General features: G+C 52.6%; 1 protein-coding gene across 3 annotated transcripts in view; it reads right to left on the bottom strand.

Annotated features, from left to right (window-relative positions):
- Nucleotides 1–1,165: 1,165 nt before the first annotated feature.
- Nucleotides 1,166–23,560, bottom strand: part of DGAT2 (diacylglycerol O-acyltransferase 2) — a 33,037-nt gene continuing 10,642 nt past the window's right edge. For all 3 annotated transcript variants that reach the window (XM_052652494.1, XM_052652495.1, XM_052652496.1), the window contains 7 exons: nucleotides 19,739–19,867; nucleotides 12,979–13,086; nucleotides 12,537–12,607; nucleotides 6,196–6,400; nucleotides 5,454–5,628; nucleotides 4,448–4,650; nucleotides 1,166–2,526 (listed from right to left, as the gene is read on the bottom strand). In XM_052652494.1, the coding sequence (XP_052508454.1) occupies nucleotides 2,372–2,526; nucleotides 4,448–4,650; nucleotides 5,454–5,628; nucleotides 6,196–6,400; nucleotides 12,537–12,607; nucleotides 12,979–13,086; nucleotides 19,739–19,867 (1,046 nt within the window). In that variant the 3' untranslated portion in view covers nucleotides 1,166–2,371. The remainder of the gene's footprint in view (nucleotides 2,527–4,447; nucleotides 4,651–5,453; nucleotides 5,629–6,195; nucleotides 6,401–12,536; nucleotides 12,608–12,978; nucleotides 13,087–19,738; nucleotides 19,868–23,560) is intronic.

Genomic DNA, 23,560 nt, shown 5'->3' with positions numbered 1-23,560 from the left:
AGGCTCCTCTGTGCCTGGGATTCTCCAGGCAAGAATACTGGAGTGGGCTGCCAGTCCCTCCTCCCGGGGATCTTCCAGTCCCAGGGATCGAACCCACGTCTCCTGCATTGACAGGCAGGTTATTAGTGCCATCCGGGAAGCCCCAGGACAGGCGTTAGGCAGTGGAAAATGAGAAGTTCCCTTAGCTCAAGTGGGAAAGATCCCAAAGTATTCGGTACTCATTGAACTGAATGGAATTAGAATAGAGAGCCAGCATCTTGTGAGATCCAGGTGTGCATGAAATCACTAGATGCCAGAAGGCCAGGCCTTAGTTGTGCTATAACTAAGGCCAGATGCAAGGAGCATGGTTGAGTGATCCATATGGACCTTTCTAGCTCAGCTATTCCAGGACCTTACTGCAGGAGAGTAGCCTTTCCCAGGGGAGGTAGGCAGCTGTGAAGGGGGCTCCAGTGAGCCCTGCCCCCTTGTGTTGTGTAATCCTCATGAGTACGAGCGGGACGTAGTGACTTCCATCTAAAGAAGAATATGGCAAAAGTGATAGATTGTCACTGCTGAGATTAGTTTATAGAAGACTATGGTTTCTATGATGCTGAAGCTGAAACTCTAATACTTTGGCCACCTGATGGGAAGAACCGACTCATTGGAAAAGACCCTGATGCTGGGAAAGATTGAAGGTGGGAGGAGAAGGGGACGACAGAGGATGAGACGGTTGGATGGCATCACCGACACGATGGACATGCGTTTGAGTAAGCTCCGGGAGTTGGTGAGGGACAGGGAAGCCTGGGGTGCTGCAGTCCATGGGGTTGCAAAGAGTCAGATACAACTGAGGGACTGGACTGAACTGAACTGAACTGATGTTTCTGTTTGCACTCTGGTTCTTCTTGCTTACTCTCTCTGATGCAGCCAGCTGCCATGCTGTGAGCTACTCTACCAAAAGGCCCATGTGGCAAGGAACTGGGAGTGGCCTCCAGTCAAAGCCAGTGAGAAGTGAATCCCACCAGCCATCAAAAGAATGACCTTGGAAGTGGATCCTCCCCAGGTTGAGCCTTGGGATGACTGCAGCCCAGCTGATACCTTGACTGCAGCCTTGTATGAGACCCTGAAGCAGACCCAGCTAGGCTGTACCTTGACTACTGACCCTTAAAAACTGTAGACAGTGTTGTTTGCAGCCACCAAGTTTTGGAGTAATTTATTACACAGCAATTGATAACTAATATACCACAGAGGGCCATGTGGGCTGAAAGCAGGAGAGGGCCCAGCAGGCAGCCCAGCTGGGGCAGTGGTCTCCCCAAGCATCAGCAGCAAGATGCTGATGTGGCCCCAACGATAACTCATAGAGGACACTTGTTTTCATTTATTCATTTAGGAATATACAAAAGTCTGACATGGTATAATGATCTCATCAAGAGAAAACAGAGTACGCAGAGGACTAGTTTTCCTCCCTGGGCCCCCCTCTCAGAAAAGGCACAAATATATGAGGTTTGGGTTCGGGGAACTTCTGTTCTGGTACCAGTCTACTGCTCAGGTCCTTCTGTAAACAGGAAAGGGGACCCCTTCCTTGCATCCACTACTGAGGATGTGGGTTAAGCAAAGCGAGGCCACTGGGAAGTTTGTGATTTAGGCCAAGGCAGGGTCTGTGCTGGGTCCATGTCATCAGCCCCCTGAGGAAAACCAGTCACTCCAACCAGAACGTGATGGGGCTTGATAACCTACGAGATGTTTCATCTGGACAGCTCCATTCTCCAGCACAGGAACATTGCCACCCTGATCCTCTCTTTGGACCAGTCCAGGCTCAGATTTCAGAGACTGGGGCCATGGGGGGTGGTAGAAAGGAGAATCAAGCTTGAATATTCCGGATGCTTATCCCTGCGCTCTTCAACATGGGAACACCTGTTTCCTCTGAGTCTTCCCTTGGTAAGAGGGTTTAGTCCTGCAGTCAAGCGTTGGGTAGCTGGGCATAGAGATGTTTGTATTAGAGGAGGCTTCTGCCCCTCATCCCTTAGGGCCAAAGGGCAAATAATCTAACTGGCCCAAGTCACTAATGACTGTCCTTCTTCCCCAGTTAACCAGGACTGAATTTTCTCTGTAATTTGGGGAAGGAGAGAAGAGGGGTTGTGAAACCATAAAGGCCCAGATGTGGCAGCCCCCACCTGGAACAGGACAAACTGGAAGTGAGAGAGCTTGAAATATTCCCTTTCTCCTTCTTAAAAAAGACCTAACATTGTAATGGTTTAACAAAATTATTATAATTTCTTTTAAATAACCCACAGACACCCATGACGCTTCCAAATTTACAGAACAAAAAGCACTTGAGAACTTGGTAGAAAACGATTTGCTGGTTCCTCCCAGAAGCTGGCCCCTGCAGACAGGCTCAGTTCACCTCCAGGACCTCGGTCTCCGGGAGGCCGAACTTGGTCTTATGCTGGTCGAAGAGCTTCACCAGGGCTTCCATGTACATGGCATGGTACAGATCGATGTCCTGCTGGGTCGGGTGCTCCAGCTTGGGGATGGTAATGGGCTCACCCACTGCAGGGAGGGGGCAGAAGCCTCTGGTTAGTCAGTGCCATTTGGCCCACCCTCCCTGGGCATTCACCACGATGCTCTTGGCGATGACCTTGTGCTACGAGCCAGCCACGTGCCAGAACTGTGCTGGAAGTGCTCCATTTCAGGTTGTCCCTTTCACAGGTAAGAAGACTGGGGGCCAGGGCAATGGGAAGGGACCTGCCCAAGGCCATCTAGCCACTAAGCAGCAGGCGGGATCAAGCCCAGCTGCACTCACTGCTCGGAGTACTTGGTTGGGAGCTCCCGTGAGAGGTGTGGGATCCAGGAATGGCTTTGCTTTTGCCTGCTCTGGGCACGTCATTGCCTCTCTGAGCCTTAGTTTCCTCACTGATCACAGGGGGACCCTTCCTTATAGGGCTTTGCTGAGGAGTCTGTGCAATAATGCGATATGCTATGAGAATTGTGCTAAGCGCAGAAGGAGAAGGGGACCACTTTCACGAATCCATGCATGATCTTATTTTTTGTCATCCTCCTGCTTCCTCTCTGTACCCAGCTCATCCTGAAGTCCTATCAATGCTATTTCTGAAATTTCTTCCAAGTTCACGCACTTCTCTTCCGTCTCTGCTGCTACTCCCTCTGTCCAAGCCAACGGCTACTACAAAAGACTCCGGACTGGTCTTGTGTATTCCATTTTTGTCCCTTCTAACTCCTTTTTCTAGAGCTTCCCTGGTGGCTCAGCTGGTAAAGAAACTGCCTGTCAATGCAGGAGACGCAAGAGACGTGGGTTTGATCCCTGGGTCGGGAAGATTCCCTGGAGAAGGAAATGGCAACCCACTCTAGTATTCTTGCCTGGAAAATTCCATGGATAGACGAGCCTGGTTGGCTATAGCCCCTGGGGTCCCAGAGACGGACAAGACTGAGCAAACAGGCCTTTTATAACTCCTTTTCTATTCAGGAGTCCCAAGGATCATGTTAAAATGCAAATCTGAATCTCCCTTCCCCCAAACCCTCAAGCAATTCTCCATTCCTAAGGTGAAGAGCAAACTCCTTCACCCTGGGCACCAGACCCTATTCTTCTCCAGCCACCCTGTGCAAGGAAATGTTCCTGCTGTCTCACAGACATCAGACCTGGTGTGGTGTATAACAAGAGTCAAGGGTGAGTCTGGGTCATGGGATTTAAAATGCAGGAAGTGGATCTCTTTGGAAAAAGTACAAAGCAAAACTTCTGGCCCTGATAACAACTCTAAGTATTTATGTGAGCTTTGGCCCCTGAAGTCCATGGCTTGTGGCCTCCGTGCTCTTGTGTGAGTTCTGGACTGTGAACCATTAACAGACACACACACACTCCTACAATAGATAATTCCTTGGAATCCTCTAAATTGTCTCATATAAAAGCAACACAACATGGCTGGGGGTGAAGTGCAGCGTTTTTTGCTCCACTTCTCACAGACTTCTGCTCCAATCGTATTGACTTCTTTCTGTTCCTCAAAAATCTATGCAGTCCTGCTGTGAGAACTTCCTTTAGGCTATTGTTTCTGACAAAAAGCCTCTTCCTCTTCTTTTTCTCAGGATAATTCCTATTTGGCCAAGACTGTAAGAGTCACTCTTCCCTGAGATCCACTAGGACCCTCCAGAGCACATCCTTCTCACACCGCGCCCCCCCCCCCCACCGCCCCCCGTTGGTCTTTACTGTAAGGGGGTCTTCCCTGAGAGACTCATGATCTGCAAACACAGAACTGCTGAGTCCTGCTTTCTCATCCAGACAGCTTAGTTCATGGTAATGGAACTATCCCCCATCTCCCACCCACACCCATCACTGCTATCAGCACCCAAACAGCTCCACTTCCTCGTGGTTTAGAGCACGGACATCAGTGTCAGGGGCCTGGATTTGATTCCTAACTCTGCCACTAAACTAGCTGTGGCACCCGAGTTTAGGGGAGCTTACCGACAGTGGTGATGGGCTTGGAGTAGGGCACCAGCCCCCAGGTGTCGGAGGAGAAGAGGCCTCGACCGTGGAAGATGCATGGGGCGAAGCCAATATACTTCTGGAATTTCTTCTGCACCCATCGGCCCCAGGAGCCCTCCTCAAAGATCACCTGCTTATATACCTCATTCTCCCCAAAGGAGTAGATGGGAACCAGGTCGGCTCTGGAGGAGAGAGGCCGGGGTCTGTCTTGGCCCAATCACTGGTTTCAGTGCCCCCTGGCAGCCCCAGAGGCCCCAGACACCAGCCAAATTGCCCTCCCTCAGGGCTGTACAAGAGTCACCTGGGGGACCCTAAACCACATGTCCCCTCAGGGCCAAATGAGGACAGGTCCCCTGCCTCTGTTGGCGGGTGGGGATCATGTCAGGGTTTTACAACATGGCCCTGACCAGGCCCCTTAGCCTCACTTGGTTTTCTCAAATGGAAAAAGGGGATGGCATTCCTGCAGGACTTTGCAGGAGAATCCAACGGGGCGGTAGAAGTAAATGTGCTCTAATGAAGTGTGCTGAACAGGTGGCTACAGAATGTGCCCCTGGTTTTCTAGAAAAGGTCACAGAAACCCAAGCTGCCCTGCTCCTCTCTGCCTGTCCTCAGGGTTACTGCTCCAAGAAGCCTTCCTTGATATTTCCAGCCACACACTATTCTCCTTCCTGGCCTTCTGCATCTCCTAGCTGTGTGACAGGCTTTGGCATAGGGCACACAGTCCTGCCTCTGGGCCTGGCGGGCCTCTCACCCCACCTGCCGGGGCCCAGGAGACTCAGGCTGCATTTTTGTCCACCCAGCCACCCTTGGCCTGAACCTCTGGTCTCCAACATCCCCTTCCCCGACGGATGGTTAACTCCCTTCTCTGCCTTCCTAGAGTCTGGGTCCTGCCTCCAGGAGGCAAGGAGCTGCTGCCCTGGGCTGAGCAGAGCTGTGGCGGGGTGTGGGCATGCGTGTGCACACACGTGTGCTGAGACGCACTCACCCATGGCGCAGGGCCAGTTTCACAAAGCCCTTGCGATTGCGCAGGGTGACTGCATTCTTGCCGGGCATGGAGCTCAGGGACTCAGCCGCGCCCCCCACCACGATGATGATGGCATTGCCGCTCCCATTCTTTGAAAGCAAGTAGTCTATGGTGTCCCGGTTCACTGGGCAGATGCCTGGGGAGTGGAGGGGGGACACACAGTCAGGGATGGACTTCCTACCTTCTGCACATGGTCAGATATAGACAGAGCCCTGGATTTGGTTCCCAGACCTAGCCCAGCCACTTAGAAGAACAGCCCCACATAAGTCATTCTATTTTCTGAGCCTCAGCTTACTCATCTGTAAAATGGGCATGACACAGGGTTGTTTAGGGAATGCATTCATTTGGCAAACATTCCCTGAGGTCCTAACTCTGCTGAGTGGTGCCAGGTGCCAAGGAATCCCAATAAGTCGGGCTGGTGGGGATCAAGGTGGACAGAATATGAGAGTCATGGACAATGCTTAGATTGTGCGAAGGGCAGCACAGGGCCTGGGGATGCCCAGAAAAAGGGGTCAGAGAAGGTTTCCTGGGGATGACGTTATGCTAGTTGAATCCAGAAGATCATATGAACAGTTCTCTCGCCCAGCCCTGAGACACCGGGCCGTGGCCGGCCACATCTCACAGGACCAGACTAGAGCACAGTGGGTTGGCTTCCTGCCCAATGGAGAGGCTCAGACAGGGGCACTCAGAGGTGGATTCTCACCTCCAGACATCAGGTACTCGCGCAGCACTGGCATCCGGAAGTTGCCGGCCAGCGTGGCCAGGTAAGGCCTTATGCCGGGGAACTTCTTGCTCACTTCTGTGGCCTCTGTGCTGAAGTTGCAGAAGGCACCCAGGCCCATGATGCCATGGGGATGGTACCCAAAGATGTAGTTCCTGCTGGTCAGTAAGTTGTGTGTCTTCACCAGCTGCAGGGAAGACCTTGGGTCAGAGCAAACTGGCCAGGAAGGGGTACTGGGGAACACCCAGAGGTGAGGGAAGCACTGGCATGCCCTGTTCCCCAGAGCCTGGGTCTGAAGGACTGGAGTGACTCCCCCTAGACCTCAGACTCTCATGACTGGGGCCTCAGTGCTGGAGACTTGAAAGTCACCATTGGACTTCGAGTCCCTGGGAAGGGAGTAAGACACTTCCTCATTCCCTGTTTCTCCAGCCAAACACACCAAGCCCTCTTAATTGCACTCTGCCAGCCTCCTTCGTTCCCTCCCTCTGGGCCCAGCCCCCTCACCACAGCCAGAATGACGGCTCTAAAAGCCCAGTGGAATCTCCTTCCCTCTCAGATAAAGAGGGAAGTCCAGCTCCCAGCGGGTGAAGTCCAAGTCCCTAACTTTGGCCAGAGAAGGGACAGAGCATCTGGCCTGAACAGAAACTTCCTCCCAGGCAGCCAGACTCAGGTCAGGCTCCAATGCAGGAAGGACAAGGACAAGTCACAGCCCTTGTGCCAGCCACACTGGGGGTGGGGAGGTCAGCTGTGCAGCTGGGGTGGCTGACCTGCGGTGCTATCCACAGAGCTGTTCTGGGATGGTCTTGAGGGTGACTGGCTTCCTCGGGGCCCACCCCCCGCCCTGGGGCTGGCGGCCTGGACACTGGGGTGGGCGGTGCAAAGTTGCCCTAATCCCTAAGAGGCGCCCACCCAGCACTACAGGGAGCACCAAGGGGGTGGAAGGTGCTGAGAGGGATGGAGAGGATGGGCATTCTGTTCAGAAAACATTACCTTTTTCCCAGCTAGAAAAATAATGAATAATCAGAGAATTTTAAAAATACAGGAAAGTCAGAAGAAAGTCAAAAGCACCTGTCATACTTCCCTCCAGATAAACCACTCTGACATGTTGAGTTTTTTTCTACTCAAATACACATGTTCTTTTTTAAAAATCCCCAAACTGAGGTCATATGGTTGATATAACTTTTATATAACTACCTCCCAAGCATATCAAAGCTTTTTTTTTTTTTTCTTATCAGAATCCCTCAGTAACATGTCTTCTCACAGCTATGCTACATGAATAGGATTGTTATCAAACCTACCCGGATAAAAAGCTTTGAAAAGCTTCTAAAATTTCCCTCAGAAATAATGCTTCCATAGATACCTTATTTTTGTCTTCACGTCTGCATTCTTAAGACAAACTTCTAGAAAGACAGCTCGCGGGTCAGAGGGTAGGAGCACTTCGGTCTGGTGGGCTGCCCTGCCTCTGGAGACATGGTGCTGAGGACATCCCTACCAGCAGTGCCTCAAGGCTCCCCCTGCCCTGCGCTGGGCCAGCGGGAAGCAGAGCGCCCGGCTACCAGCAGAAGAGGAAGCGCTGGGGCTTCCATGACTCTGGATTTGGAAACTGCCTGGCTGAGGGAAGGACGTCGTGCTCAGCTTGAGGGGGTGGGGTGCTGGTGACTGGTCTCCAGGAAACTGAAATCTGAATCTGCAGGCGATGGAGGCCAGAAGGGGATGGGAGTGAAGGCAGCCGGCATACCTCCCAGCTCTGTAACTACCAGGACATGTCAGCGTGAGCCAGACCCCTGTGCTGTGTGCCCGGATGCTCCGGACATTTGTACTCTTTCTTCCTTCTTTGCCTTTGTTGAGCAGATTAAAACTCCTCAGAACCCCAAGTGATCTCCAGCTGCCCACCACATAAAAGGGGAGCAGCAGCAGCTGCTTCCACGGCTAGTGGGGATGCAGCTTGACATGAGCTCCGCGAGGCGGTGGTTTTGGGGTTTTGCCCCTGAGAGCAGCTGCGCCCACCACTTTAGCTTTCGGGAAAGCCAGAATGAAAAAGCACCTTGTGCCAGTCTCCACAGAGGAGGAAGGCATGGAGGTGAGAGTGGAGGCGACCAGTACTGGGTTGGAAACCTGCTCCTGAGCTGAGGTGAGGGCCAGGCCCAGGAACCTGCTGGACAGCGTGGGCTGGAGGAGCACTGATCTGGGCCATTCCTTCGATTATGAGGTAGATTGAGGCCCAGAGAAAAGAGTTGCTGCTTCCCGGGGAGGTCGCAGCAGATTCTTCCCTACCTCTAGACCTGGCCACCCAGCTGTGCTTTCCCTGGTCCTGAGATACAGCTGGGCCACTTGGCAGAAGCCTGGCTGGTCCCTTAAATCATTTCCTCCCTGCACCCCAAGCCTCTGTCTGGTTGAGTGACGTGTCCTGTGGCAGAGTGCAGGTTCTTTGTCTCCAGTGCAGCAATTGGAAAAGTGCAGGCATCTGATATGGCTTTGATCCGACTTTGTGCCACACTCCTCCCCTGGGTGGACAGTGTCCACTCAGGGAGGAGGAGGAAGGGCAGTGCTGATGAAGGCTCTGTTGACACAACTGATCTCATGTTCCCTGACTGTTTCTAATGGCGAAGTCTCAGCCCCAGGCGCTGGCCAGGCCCAGCCTGCCAGCCGACACAAGCCTGCAAGTCCGAAACAAGCCCAACACAAGGCTGCCTGTCTCCCTGGCAGCCACGGTGGTCAGATAGCTTTGTCCCAGCCTGGCACCTTATAGAGGAGGAAACTCAGAACCAGAAAGCAGAGACTCGCCTAAGCTCACATAGTGGGACACCGGGGCAAAGGAACGAAGGAATGAGAACACAGGCCCTGAGGCAGACACTGCCTTGGTTTCTATACCAGCCTCGCACCTTGGGACAGTTCCTCTTCTCTGGGCCTCGGTAGGTCCATCTGTGAAATCAGGCAGATGGACAGATAAGTGACTGTAAGCTCAGAGAGTCTTTCCTAGTCTTTTCTCCAAAGACCCTGCCCATCGCCACTGGGAGAGGTGACCCGGGCACTGCCCACTCCTCTTCCAGGTAGCTGGTGGTCCTGGTGGCTGGCAGTGAACACATAAGCCCCACCTCTGCTGGAAGAAAGGATGCTCTCTGGGCCAGCAGAGCAGCTCTGGTGGCAAAGACCTTCACCGAAAAGGGAGTGGGGAGGTATAGGTGGGTGGGCACAGTTAGAGATCATTCCCCAACCAGTGGCAAGAGGCCAGGAAAAGGGTGTGGTACAGAAGGGTCATACACGACTCCATCAATCCTGACATCAGTTCACAAAGGCCAAACTTCCCTGCACAGAAGAGGAGCCAGAGGTCCCGAGGGTCAGGGACTCTGCCAAGACCACCACCAGGCAAGGGCAGAGCCCAGGATGAGGCATGAGGCCTCAGGCTCAGCCTGGCTTTGGTTCTGGCAGGACCTAGGGCTCCTCCCAGGGCCAGCTCACCTGGGCCATGTGGATGCAACCCCCAGCTGACTTCTTGGAACAGAGGTGAGACAAGGGACATGGGTTTCGTTTTTGCTCTTCAAGGAGGGTAGAGATCAGTGGGAAAGGGTACTCGTCTGTCCCAGCTCTGACCAACAGTCATCAGGTCATCCTGTTCCGGATGGAGGGAGCTATCAGCCTTGAAGAGGTTTCCTGGGGGGGGCAGGCTACTCTGGGGCCCCCAAGGAAAAAGCCCCAGCAGAGAGAAAGAGTCCATAATCCCTCACAACGAACCATAATTTACCACTTTTCTAGCATGTGAACAGCTCCATGTCACAGATAAGGAAAATGAGGCTTAGTGGGCTTGAGAAGCATGCTCATGCTCATAGTCCCATGTGCAGAAAGTGACAAAGTCCAGCAGGATCCATTAGAAGGGCAAGGGCAGGGACCAGGCACACTCTTCTGCATCCCCATGCCCAGCAGTGCACAGGGGCTAGGGTGCACTAACAGAGGCCAGCGAACAGAGGACCTCAGCGAACAGGGCAGGACCTCAACCCAGATCTCCAACAGCACAGCAGAGGGAGGGAGCCCCGTGTGGTGAGGCTCAACCCAGCGGGGCACACCTGGACTGCATCTCTCCCAGAGCAAGAGGCAGTAGGAATTCAGTGGGAAAGAGCGTGGGGCCCGCATTCTAATACTAGCCCTGGCACGGAGTCACTGCGCAACTTGGACCAGTCCTTGTCCCTCTTTGGGACTTAAGTTTCCTCACCTTCAAAATGAGAGGGTTGGGTCCTATGAGGCAACATCCTCCTAGCAACAACAGCCTTGGTTTCCTTGCAGCCAGAGAGACGGGGTCAAGAAAAGGGAAGAGCAGGGACTCTGACTCCAAAGGTCTTGGGGAAACTGGGCCCAGGCTGGGATGGGCAGAGGGAGCTAGCCCGGGGTGCAACCCCTACAATACTGAGTACAGCAGAAAAATGCAAGGTTACCTGGCCACCTCCCCCAGGCAGCAGGCCAGGATGTCTCAATCGCTGACTCACAAAAGCAAACAAACACCACCCTGTATCATGCACAGTCCCACATTCACATATGCTTTCTCCACTCTTCAGACCCCACTGATTTCTGCCGGGTTACTGCAGCACCTGGGGTGTGCCAGGGCTGGGGTGCCGGGTGAGCTGCCTAGACAGGTCTCTCCCTTGCAGGGAAAGCCTTCAGGATTCTGCCAGAGTTCTCCACCATCCAGCAGCATCACCCACGTGCACCAGGGCCTGGATGCCCCGGCCCTACCAACCTGGCTTGCAGACCACCGGCAGGGGGCCTGACAGAATGGCACTGAAAGCCAGACCAAGCCACTTTCTATCTTGTCAGGACCTTGAGTTTGGTCCCAGAGGAGACAGATGCTCAAAAGACCAGTGTGGGAGACCCGAGGCAGCCAGTGGCTCAGGAGGAAGGAAACCCAGAGATCAACTCGGTCTAAACTGGCTGTCTGCAGGGAGACAGCACCTCAGCTTCACCCAGGGTCAGACTGGGCTGCTTTTCCTGCCTCTGTCCTCCAAGCCTGAGGGAAGCTTGAGGATTTGTCCAAGCGTATCTCCCAGAGCTCTGCTGCATAGGGGGGCAGTGTGCTGTGGTGGGGAGTGTCCAGACTTGAAGCAAGACAACAGCTGCAGTCTTGGCTCAGTTCCCTGTTAGCCTCATTCAGCTGTGCTCCTCTCTGGCCTTCAGTTTCCTCTTCTGGAAAAATGGGATAAAATGAATACCCACCATCCAGGGTGCAGCGAGGGTTAAAGGAGACTCCTTGGGGGAAGGCGCTGGCCCTGAGAAGGCTCCCAGCGAATAGAAATCCGCCCTTCCCCTCCACCTTCTCCCCATCCTCCCCATCCCAGGCTTCTTGCTCAAGCTCAGGTGCCTGTGTTCTCATGATTTTCCCTGCCCCTTCAGTGCTGCTTCTCTTCAGGATGGGGTTCAAGGAGCAGCACCTTCAGAAGCCTTTCCCAAGCACTTCAGCAGTGAGGCTCTCACTCTTCATTCACTGCACACCAAATTTTCTGGCCCCTTATTCCCATGACCAGGACCCCTGGTGACCCACCCACGACTGGCTGAGAGAGGTGAAATTTCTGTAAGAGCTTCAGAAGGAAAGAAAGCTCCTCACACCTATTGCTAATCTTGGTTCAGACCAGATAAACTTGGACTACCTTAGTATTGCTCTTGATAAATCACTTCCTTTTTTTATATTTTTTGGCTCCATCATGCAGTTTGCAGGATCTTAGTTCCTCGACCAGGGAATAAACTGGGGCATAACAGTGAAAGTGCTGAGTCCTAACCACTGGACCACCAGGGAATTCCCAGTCACTTCCATTTTAAGTTATGACTTTAATATTCACTGAAAGCAGACAAGCAATGGCCATATTATCTACTATTATTCCTGCTTCTTACATCTCCCAGGATCTCAGTATCTGAAAGAGCTTTTAGATCCAAATGCTAGAAGAAGTCTTGTTTACCCAAGGAACAAAGAAGCTTCTTTCTTTCTGAAAATGAGGATCAATAACTAGCATGGTTCCCTTTTTGCCTTGGCTACCAGGAAGCTCAGAGGTGACCATGAAGTTCAGTCACTGAAACTCTGTTGATAGTTATGGATGAATTACTAGTATGTTTTCTTCCAAGTCTTGATTTTTCTTTTTACCTGGTACAGAATTATATGTATGTATCCTAAACTGCCTCACATCCTGCATAAAGCAGGGTAGAATATCGACAGATGCTCATAGTGGGAGATGTCACATAGTTCAACCCTGCACACATGATCGCTGTGGATGGGTAAGTTAAGGCTTGACTTCAGATTTCCCATCCATCCCCACCCTCCCAAGATAACACCTGCAAGTTTTTACCTGAATGGGAAAGTAGTCTCGAAAGTAGCGCCACACAGCCCAGTTTCGGACCCACTGTGACCTCCTGCCACCTTCCAGGGAACAAAACACAGTGTTGAGAAGGAGTAGGAGTTGGGGAGGGTGACGTTTGGGCAGAGCCAGTGTGAACCCCTGAGCTGGGTGACCAGCACCTTAGGCAGCATCCTCCCCTTCCAAGCCCCTTTCCATTTTCATTCCCTCACGTTATGGACACCTGGCACTGAGTGTGAGCTCCGGTGAGAAGCATGATGGCAACCTTAGAGACTCCCCTGCCTTCAGTACCATGCCCAGGCTTAGCCCGACACTATTCACATAGTAGGTGCTAACGAAAGAAGGGGCAGTACCCATGACGAGGAACTTCAGCTTGTGCAGGAGGGAGTGTCCCGAGGGCGGGGGAGTCAGGCAGGGCGACCTGTGCTCCTACCTTTCTTGGGTGTGTTCCAGTCAAACACCAGCCAGGTGAAGTAGAGCACGGCGATGAGCCAGCAATCGGTGCAGAATGTGTACATGAGGATGGCGCTGCAGGCCACTCCTGGGGGAAGGCAGACGGTCCCGGGTCAGGCCTGTGCTCCCGACACGGGCTTTAGTACCCTCTGGACACAGATCAATGGGTGACTGAGCATCCACTGTGGCCCTAAGCTAGGCACACCTGGGGCCCCGGGCAGAGGGCCACGGGGAGGGCGGGGTGGGGAGGGGGGGAAGATGTTCCTGAGAGCAGCAGGCTCACGGGACACGAGCCTCATCTTCTGGATTCTCATGGGCTGTCCCAGCATCAAGAGGCACGTGGGCTCCATGCTGTCTGGGCAGCAGCACCAAGGTGATGGACGTTAACTTAGAGCCTTACAGCTGTCCTTTCTGCCCCTCCTTGTGTGTTCTCCCCACCTGAGTGCCCGTCAGAATGGCTGTGGACAAGGGGAGGAACCTGCCAAGTGCCGCTGTATCTCAGGACTTGGGCTGAATCACTGTCTTGAGTGTGAGGCAGGGTGACTTTTACCCCATTTTAGAGATGAGAACACTGAAGCTCTAGGGGGAGGGAACGAGTCCAAGGTCACCTGCCAGGATAGAGGCAGAGCTGGGATTCAAACTCAAGTCTGACTGTTAAGTCCAAAATCTGTACCAGGCTTTAGGAATTTACCTCAAGCTAGAAGGCCCAGACTGCCACTGGAGGGACCCAAGAGAGTGGGATTCCCGCTCCAGGAGGCGGGCTGGCCCCCTTCCCACATAACTGAGCACCAGGCAGTCCCCAACCAAAGCCCAGAGCCCATCAGCCTCTCTCTCAAAACCCCCAGCAGCATACTTGAAGACCACTGGGGCCAGCTTCCAGGGGTCCCTTTATTCTGGGCCTGCTGGCCATAAGACTGAATAACCTGGCACAGAAAGCCCTCTTCAGGGCTTTCATCTTTCTGATTTTTACCAAGGCGTCAAAGCAAAGCTTAGACCTCAACTCCAGCATCATGCCATCCTCCTGCACGGATCTCTCACCCCTGAATTCTCTACATCTTTGCCCCCTGTCACTTAGCAGAGGGCCAGGGGCATCAGGCACTCATGCTTGGGAGAAGGATGGCCTCTGGCCAGCATCCCCTGCACTGCTGGGAGGGAAGCCGACCCCGGTTGCAGGCCCCCTCTGCTGGGCGCTGCACTGGTCATGGGTGCTCCCGGGCTGCCAAGTCTTCGATTCCATGCTCACTTCTTCCCACCTGCTCAGTCCCCTCCAGTTTCTCGAGAGAGCAGGGAGGGCCAGACACACACTCCACAAGCCAAAGGGCAGGAAAATGGTGATCTCTTGTCATCCGCAACCCGGTCCTATTCTAAGCTCCTGAGCTAGCCTCTTGCCAAGGGAGCTAAATGTGGTGCAACTATCTTGGGACCGGCAGTAAACACAGACTGGCCAGGTGTCCAGGTTTTCAGGACCACCTTAGGAGTGTGACATCATAGATGGGGAAGATGAGTCTCTAGGGAAGTATCTGGAGCCAACAAAACCCTGTTAAAGGCCAGCTGTGAAGTACTTGAGGCAGCTTGGTGAATGGCAATGTTTAAGTTAGGGCCACTTACACAGTCTCTCACCTTGTTGAGTGGTTTGCCCCTGGTCCCCTTTCTTAGGCCTAGAAAAAGGGTCACAAGCCCCCTAGACTCCACAGGGTATCCAAGTGCCTTCAGAGGCTAGATGGATGCTCCAGGTGGGCCTGGGCAGGGTTGTGAGGTTCAGGTTAGGATCTGAGCAGCCTGGAAACCTAGCTGCTGTCAAAGCACTAACTCTGCTGAGGGGCACCAGGACCAGAGCGGGAGGAGCCCCAGGCTGCACTGCCTAAATGTCTGAGCTCTCTGGGAAGCTTGGAGTCCCTGTCCACTGTCCTTACTCTGGTGCTGAGGCAGCCTGGGAGGAGGAAAAGAGAACAGATGAAGAGTCCGGAGACTTCATTCTAGTTCTGGACTTTCTCAGCTGGAGGGCCCTGCTCCCTCTAAGCCCTGTGTGTCCACAGCTGTCTCATCAGTATCTGCCTCCCCCAGCAGACTCCTTCCATCAGAAGGCCCTTCAGTTCCTGGGCTCCCTGGGAGCTGGAACCAGGTCAGAAGAACTTCTCCAGCCCCAGCAACCACGGCAGGAAAGGTTCATTGAGCAAAAATGAGCTAAATCCATCACACAAGTTTGCTTTTCTCAGAGACTAAGCCCAGTCCTCTGAACAGGGGGCTCCCTGGTCCATTCTTGTAGGGCAAGGGACTGTAGCAGGAACCACCCCCCCACCCAGTCCCCTCAGGTCCAGGAGATGTAAACAATTTTTGGCTCCACATGCAGAAGGTTCAGGACCCACCTTTACAATCACCCTTCCCCACGGAACATAGTCAAGCTTGTGATTCAGAACTGCTCCTCAAAGCCCGTGAGCGGGCAGCCTATGGCTGCCCAATGCAGGGAGGCAGCAGTCAGGCCCATGAAGAGCGTGGACACGCTCTTCCATGAAGTTGGGGCCCTGCTGGCTCACTGGCCATGGCCCATCCTTGAATCTCCACTTCCAACAGGGTGTTGGGAAGATTACATGAGATAATGTGGGAAGAAGACTTAACACACAGTTAAGTGTCCAATCTGGAGATCCATGGACTTGGATGGGGGAAAAAATAACATCTTAATGTTCCTTCATCTCTTATAGAAATGCAACGCTTGCTTCATTTATGAATGTACCAGACTGCAGTAGTCTTAGCAGTCTTTATGCCTGCTGCTAGATCTTTTTATTTAACATAGTAACAAAAAACAATGTGTCACTATATGTGGAATCTGATTTAATGCATGCGTGTTTATATTTTAATACCACTGGCTTCCTTTGAAATCCAGTGTGTTTTGTATTATGCATTTAAAAACCCGGAATAAAGCAACTCCTGCAGTTCAATTCCAGAAAAATAAACGACCCAAGCAAAAAGTGGGCCAAAGAACTAAATAGACATTTCTCCAAAGGAGACATACAGATGGCTAACAAACATATGAAAAGATGCTCAACATCACTCATTATCAGAGAAATGCAAATCAAAACCACAATGCGGTATCATGTCATGCCAGTCAGAATGGCTGCTATCCAAGAGTCTACAAGCAATATATGCTGGAGAGGGTGTGGAGAAAAGGGAACTCTCTCACACTGTTGGTGGGAATGCAAACTAGTACAGCCACTATGGAGAACAGTGTGGAGATTCCTTAAAAAACTGGAAATAGAACTCCCATACGACCCAGCAATCCCACTGCTGGGCATACACACTGAGCAAACCAGAATTGAAAGAGACACGTGTACCCCAATGTTCACTGCAGCACTGTTTATAATAGCCAGGACATGGAAGCAACCTAGATGCCCATCAGCAGATGAACAGATAAGAAAGCTGTGGTACATATACACAATGGAGTATTACTCAGCCATTAAAAAGAATGCATTTGAATCAGTTCTAATTGATTCATTCAAATGAGGTGGATGAAACTGGAGCCTATTATACAGAGTGAAGTAAGTCAGAAAGAAAAACACCAATACAGTATACTAACACATATATATGGAATTTAGAAAGATGGTAAGGATAACCCTGTATGCAAGACAGCAAAAGAGACACAGATGTATAGAACAGTCTTTTGGACTCTGTGGTAGAGGGAGAGGGTAGGATGATTTGGGAGAATGGCATTGAAACATGTAAATTATCATATGTGAAATGAATTGCCAGTCCAGGTTCGATGCATGATACAGGGTGCTCGGGGCTGGTGCACTGGGATGACCCAGAGGGATGGGATGGGGAAGGAGGTGGGAGGTGGGTTCAGGATGGGGAACACATGTACATCCATGGTGGATTCATGTCAATGTATGGCAAAACCAATATAATGTTGTAAAGTAAAAAAATAAATAAATAAATACAACTGAGATTAAAATAAATAAATAAATAAAAACTCGGAATGAATAAGGTTTAGAGCCTTAACCAGAATACCAGGGGGACCCGGGGCACAGGAGTGGTGGCACAGAGTTACTCCATTGTTCCAGAGGGAGGCCGACAGGGCCACAGCATCCTTTGCAATGCCAGGCAAGTCTCTGCCAGCAGATGTGGGTGGCAGTGGGAGGGAGTGGCTGGGGCTGCTCAGGGCAATAATTAGCAGCAGCTCGGCAGACCTGCCCGTCCATGCAGGCTTGGCTCCCACCTACACAAGGGTTTCGGGAAGATGCTGAGCCAGTTTCTGGGCTGTGGTTAGACTTGATCAATTATTAACCTACAGCTCGGGGCAGCCCCTGCCGCATGCTACAGGAGTCTGGGGTTCTACAAGCTGCTCAGCATCTCATCAGCTAAGCTCTGACCCACTAAGACAATAGGACAGTGGTGGCTTCTGGGAGCTGGCACAGCAGACTGGGGCCTGGAGGCTGGAGTCCATGTGGTCTTGCCAGTCAGAATGGCTGCTATGCAAAAGTCTACAAGCAATATATGCTGGAGAGGGTGTCACTTCCTTCTTATGTGATTCTGGACAAGGCTCTGCCCTCACTGGGTGCCTGATTCTTATCTGAAAACAGAGAGATGCTCTCTACTCCAGGATTCTAAAAATTGGCCAGGCAGGCCAAGTTGGAAGTTTGAGCCCTGAGGGAGCCAGTTTAATCTGCTCTGTTCCCTAGACCACTGTTCCTTTATCTTGTTAAGGCCCGTTGTTGTTCAGTCACTAAGTCGGGTCTGACTCTGTGACCCTATGGACTGTAGCACACCAGGTTCTTCTGTCCTCCACTATCTCTTGGAGTTTGCTCAGATTTTTCTAACCTATGGTTTTTCCAGTAGTCTCATACAGATGGGAGACTTGGACCATAAAAAAGGCTGAATGTCGAAGAACTGATGCTTCTGAATTGTAGTGCTGGAGAAAACTCTCTTGAGGGTCTCTTGGACTGCAAGGAGATCAAACCAGTCAATCCTAAAGGAAATCAGCTCTGAATAGTCATTGGAAGGACTGATGCTGAAGCTCCAACACTTTTAGGCCACCTGATTCAAAGAGCTGACTCATTGGAAAAGTCCTGATGCTGGGAAAGACTGAAGGCAAAAAGAAGAGGGCAGCAGGGGGTGAGAGAGCGTCAGCGGCTCAGTGGACATGAATTTGAGCAGACTCCAGAAGATAGTGGTCCATATGCCTCTGTAAAAATCTGAGGACAGCAACTGCCCTTCATCCAGAAAAATGTGAATATACTCTCACACGTAATTTTCTATCTAGTCTTAGGGACTCATAGCCCCTCAATGCCCACTCTTGGGCCTTAAAGTGAAGACTGGCCATTTCAGACCAGGCACGCTGATTTCGGGCTCCCTGGTGAGCACTCCAGGCTCCTGTTTAATTTTTAATTCTGCCACTTAATGAGCTTCACCATCTCTGAGTGTCACTGAGCCTCTATGAGTCTCCATTTTCTCACCTATGAAGTGGGAAACCTAGTCCACTGTGTGTGTGTATGTGAGTGCATGCACACATGTGTGTGTGAATGTGCACACGCTCAGTCATGTCTGACTCTTTGCAACCCCTTAGACTGTAGCCCACCAGTCTCCTCTGTCCATGGGATTTTTCAGGCAAGAATACTGGAGTGGGTTGCTATTTCCTTCTCCAAGGGATCTTACTGACCCAGGGATTGAGCTCACATCTACTGAAGGGGCTCAATAACTAGCACCCCCATTCCATCATTCTGCCCTGCCAAGGGAGGGAGGGGCAGCTGCTGCCCTGGAAATGTGGTCTCAGAGGCTCCCAAGCCTCCTGGGAGGACGGCTCAGCACTGACATGGTAACTCCTGATAATCCCCATAGGCCTGAACTACCCTGAAGAGCGGGCCAACCAGAGGGACTCATTCAGGCATTGGAATGTACTCTGTGAAGCTCAGCAGCAGGTGTGTCTGCCCTGACATGTTGGGGAAGGGACACCTGGCCCTGGGGAAGAGAAGTGACTGCTGGGGGAGCAGGGCCTGGCTTAGGCAGGGGTCCTCCCTCCTCCTGGACAACCCCCGGTGCCCTGACCCTGGTCTGGATGGCAACCCAGGGGACAGGGGCACCAATCCGGACCTGCAGAAGAAACAACTCAAGCACTAATGTGGGCAGTGTCAATAGAAGAAAGGAGGAGCTTTGAGCGGGTGCGGAAGTAGCTAGGGGCGGTATTCAACAGAGGGTGGGTGAGGCTGGGGTCGGGGGGGGGGGGGGGGGGCTTGGAGGGTATGTCTCAATAGGAGCTCCCATAGGCTGGGGACAACCCCCACCAGCCCAGGCCCTGTGTGGCCTGTGTGGCAGCCTTTTCCTCATATCCAAAGTGAGTAAACTGATTTTTAAGGGGTTCAAGGAACCTGTGTAAAGTCACAGAGCTTATGTTTAGTTGAGTTGGGACTAATCCCAGGGCCAGACCAGCCTAAGACAATGCAACGTGCCTGTAGGAAAATGTCTGTTGGGAGGCAAGGTGGCATTTGGGAACAGCACATGCTTCGGCGGGGGTGGGGGTGGGGGCGGGTTCTGTAGACCTGGACTCAAATCTGTGTGACTTTGGACAAGTTACTCACCTTCTCTGAGACTTGGGCTTTCTATCTGTGAAATGGGAACCGTACTACCACCTCCCACTGAATCTTACTGAGTCCCCAAGCCTGCCTGGGGTACAGCACTTGATAGGAGACCAAAAAGGACCCCTCAGCTCTCTAACATCCCCGCCTGCCCTCACCCTCTGAGCCCCAGCTTACCCAGCACGAGGAAAGACAGGACCCACTGTAGCACCGAGATGACTTGAAGCTGCTTCTCTACCTTGGACCTATTGAGCCAAGTGACGGAAAACAGGTCCTGGAGGGCGGAGAGGATGCTGGAGCCAGTGCCTGCGACAGACAGAAGATAGACGTCAGCTTGTCCGCCCTTCCCTGCAGCTGCAGAGTACCCCACACCAGCCCACCTCCCCACAGACACCTTCCTAGACATGAGAGGGGCACAGGCCAAAGAATCACACCGACCTGGGCTCACATCCCGGCCCTGTCACACCACAGTTTTGTAATTCTGGGCTGCTCACATGCTGCACTTGCCTCTGCCCCAGTTTCTATATATACCCAGTGGGAATGATGTCCCCCCAACAAAGGGTTATTTTGGAGACCAAATAGGGTATCCAAAGAGGCGACAGGGAGGCTTGCCATAGTTTCCAATTCTCATTCCTCACCTCTACCCCAGTCAAACCCCTATCTTTTCCTTTATCTGGATCTAGTACAAATATTTAACCTTTGCTATCTGGGTCTATGAGGCCAGGGACAGAGGGCCAACATCCAGTTTGTAATGTTTTTTTTTCCTCCAAGTGTACTTTGAGCACCCCCAATCCCTGACCCACCCCCACCCCTTTATCTCCAGGACTAATACCCTCTCCCAGGGAGCTGAGCCCTCTTGCCCTAGCCCAACACCATCAATACCACCTTCAGGGGAATTCACACTCTGAGCTTCACCTCAGTGCCCAAAGCCCAGGGCTGAGAGAGGAACTGGGCAGGAACCTCTGCTTCCCTAGAGGATCCAGCGGCCACTGAGTTTTGGGCAGCCTGGGACACTGAGAGCTGCAATTATGTTTGCTACCAAGGCTATAAGTTCAGACAAGATGTGCTCAGTTAATTGGTTCTGTGGCTGTACCCCCAGGACGACGCCCTAGATTCCAGTGGCTGATGGGCAGAGGGAACAGAAAGCCTAGTGACTATAGAGGAGAGGCAGCGCTCGGGAGGAGCATGGGCGAGGTTCCTGACACAGCCCCTCTCCCGGAAGCTGGGCCAGAGGACTGTGCCCCTTCAAACCCCACACGTGCTGAGCCCCAACTGCATGCCCTTTGCTCAACACATCTTCACTGACTGTGCTGGTCAAATTCCTTCACACGACCCACTCTGCAAGGCCCCTCACTGAGCCACAATCTTGTCCTGGAGGCTCTCATGACCTTTCACCCTGGCCTACAGCAGAAGTGGGAGGGAGAGGGGTTTAGGGGTTTACATGCAAGCCTTTGTATTTCTTTAAAATCTGCAGAGCAACAAAGTCACAGTGGGGTTTAGAAAGGGACATGGCACTCATCTGCTGAAAGCTAACTATCACTCTGACTTTTAGGAAGCACAGAGATAACCAGCAGGACTCAAGGCAGACTCCTCAGTCCTGTTGCCCTCCCCTGGTCTCATGGACCAGAGAGAGGGGGAAGCCAGGGGTATGGCAGAAGAGTCAGATCCCAGTGCAAACCCTGGTTCCACTCACTATGCAGGCACGACCTCAACAGCGTACTGTCACACCCAAGACACGGCACATACTGGGTACTCAGGAGCAGCCATAGCCGGGGTGGAGGTGGTGGTGAGTGAACTCACCAAAGCAGATGAAGAGGCTGGTCCACACAGGAACTCCAGAGGCACATGACGTTCCTCTGCTCTCAACATATATATCCAGCATCACAGCCCTTTCCACCTCCACCCTTTCTCAACACCCCCTCCTGGAGCCTGAGAGCCCTCTCGGGTCCTCTGGTCTAATCCATCTGGGGATGCTAAGGAGAGGAGCACTGAGTTGTCCAGGGCTACCCAGCCAGGGTTGGGACCTGGATTCAGAGGACAGCAGATGCCAAATACAAAGGGCTCTACCCATGGGACACTGCAAGTCCAAGGGTGGTCTGTGCTCAGAAGTGAGGAGAGTCCTGGGTGAGTACAGGAGGGAGGGAAATGAGGCCAAGCACAGGCCTGAACCCCCTGTCCAAGGGACCCCTAGCTGCTGGCTCTCCCTCCTAGCTGTGTGGAGTGAAGGCAAGCAGGGGTCATGGCAGCTGAGACCCTGGCCTTGGTCTGGAGCAGGCAAGGCACCTTGGCTGCAGAGAGGATAGAATGTTCTCCAGCACCTCCCTACTCAGAGTCCACCCTGAGAGCTGTTCAGAAATGCAGGGCCCCAGCCTAGATTTACTGAACTGAGATCTGCTCAGTCCAAAGTCTCAGGTAGGGTAAGTTTGGGGTGGGGAGTATGCAAGGAGGAGGTGGGGGCCTCCACTGTCTACTGGGCTGGAGAAAAAGGGTGATGGAAGGAAGGGCATCAGACATAATCTCATTTGACCACTTCCTACTGTGAACAGGACCGTGAAGAGTGCTTGAGGAAAGGACTCGCTGTCTAGCCTCTGCTGTTGGGTCAGGGCCAACCAACTGCACTCACAACATGGAGCTCTCCTGCTTTGGGGGTGGGGTGCACACAGTAAGTCCATGTTGGTGACATATCCCCCACTGAAACAACTGAAAAATTCTTGTTTCCTAATCCAAATCCATCTGCTATTGCAGGTCTCTTGCAATTAGATAGAAAGTCAGGGTGCAGGAAATGCAGAACGTCCTGTTCAGTGGATTATCCACACAGAAAAGAGGCCTGAAGGGTTCCCATAGCCCCAGAGCCAGGCTTGTTCCAGCCTCCTCAGTCTATCCTCCCTGCCCCATTCCAACTACTGCCCGTAGCCCGCTCTGCAACCAAGTAGGAAATGCAAAGTCCACTGAGGAGGGACCAGTGTTCCTTGGACGGCACAGTGTGGGGCTGCCTGGGGAGCGGGGAGGCCACAGCCTGTCTGTGTCCCTCGGGCCCGAGACCACTAAGCTGCCTCTTGGCCAGACCATCCCGACTGGCTGACCACAGAGCCCAACCCCAGGAGCTGGTCTGTCCATGATGCTGAACCATAGGCCCAGTGGAAGCTCCTATGGATTTAAGGAGTATCCAGTCATTGCTCCCTTGCCTAGAAAGCTGCTGCTTGCCTTGTCTACCTGATGACGCCCTGACAATGAGATAAAGCAGCTTGTCCTTCAAAACCCAAATAGGTAAGCCTTCAGAGAGGTGGGCTTTCCTTCTTTGGGATTATTGACTGTAAGGCCCATGCAACTGTGGAACTGTCTGGGGCAATCTCACCAGCCCCCACTGATCTTGGAGAGAACCTGTCAGCAGATGAAGGTGGGAGAGGCCAGCAAAAGAGAGAAATAAGAGAGGAAGGGAATCCTCCTTTTAGGCTCCCACAGCCCCTCACCTTGTACCAGCTGCTGATTACAAGCCCACTCTCATCACATCAGGAGCTGCCCAAAGGGGCTGAGTCTGATTCACCCAGGGACCTCTCAGAGTCTGGCCGAGACTCAACACTCAGCAAGGTTTGCCGAGCAAAAGGAAGAGCAGATCTCTGCTCTGGCTATTCCTCAGGCCCCCATCCTCCACCTCGGCTCTCTGCAGGGCTGGGTGACCGGCAGCTTCGGAGCCTCCCATGTGCTTCCTCAGGAACTCTGGTTTCTCACCAGCCCTGTGAGTTTGGCATCATCATTGCCATTTTGCTGGTGGGAAAGGCTTGAGGAAGTGATATAGTCAAGGTCACTTGACCAGAGGGTGGCCAAGTTGGACTCAATTCAAGACTAACTTCTAGCATTCTGTTCCTGTGCTGGTCTCCCCAAGTTCCTTCTCTCTTCTCCCCAAAAGAAAGTGGGGGAAGGCTGGGAGGGGACAGGAGAAAATGCATGGCTTATTTTCCTCCAGAGGGGCAGATGAGGGGCACGCATCTTGTGTAGTAA

The sequence above is a fragment of the Budorcas taxicolor genome, chromosome 15 (genome assembly GCF_023091745.1).
Source record: "Budorcas taxicolor isolate Tak-1 chromosome 15, Takin1.1, whole genome shotgun sequence".
In the NCBI taxonomy this organism is placed as follows: domain Eukaryota; kingdom Metazoa; phylum Chordata; class Mammalia; order Artiodactyla; family Bovidae; genus Budorcas; species Budorcas taxicolor.
Note: the sequence above shows the minus strand (reverse complement) of the source record. Positions and strands in the feature narration are given on the sequence as shown.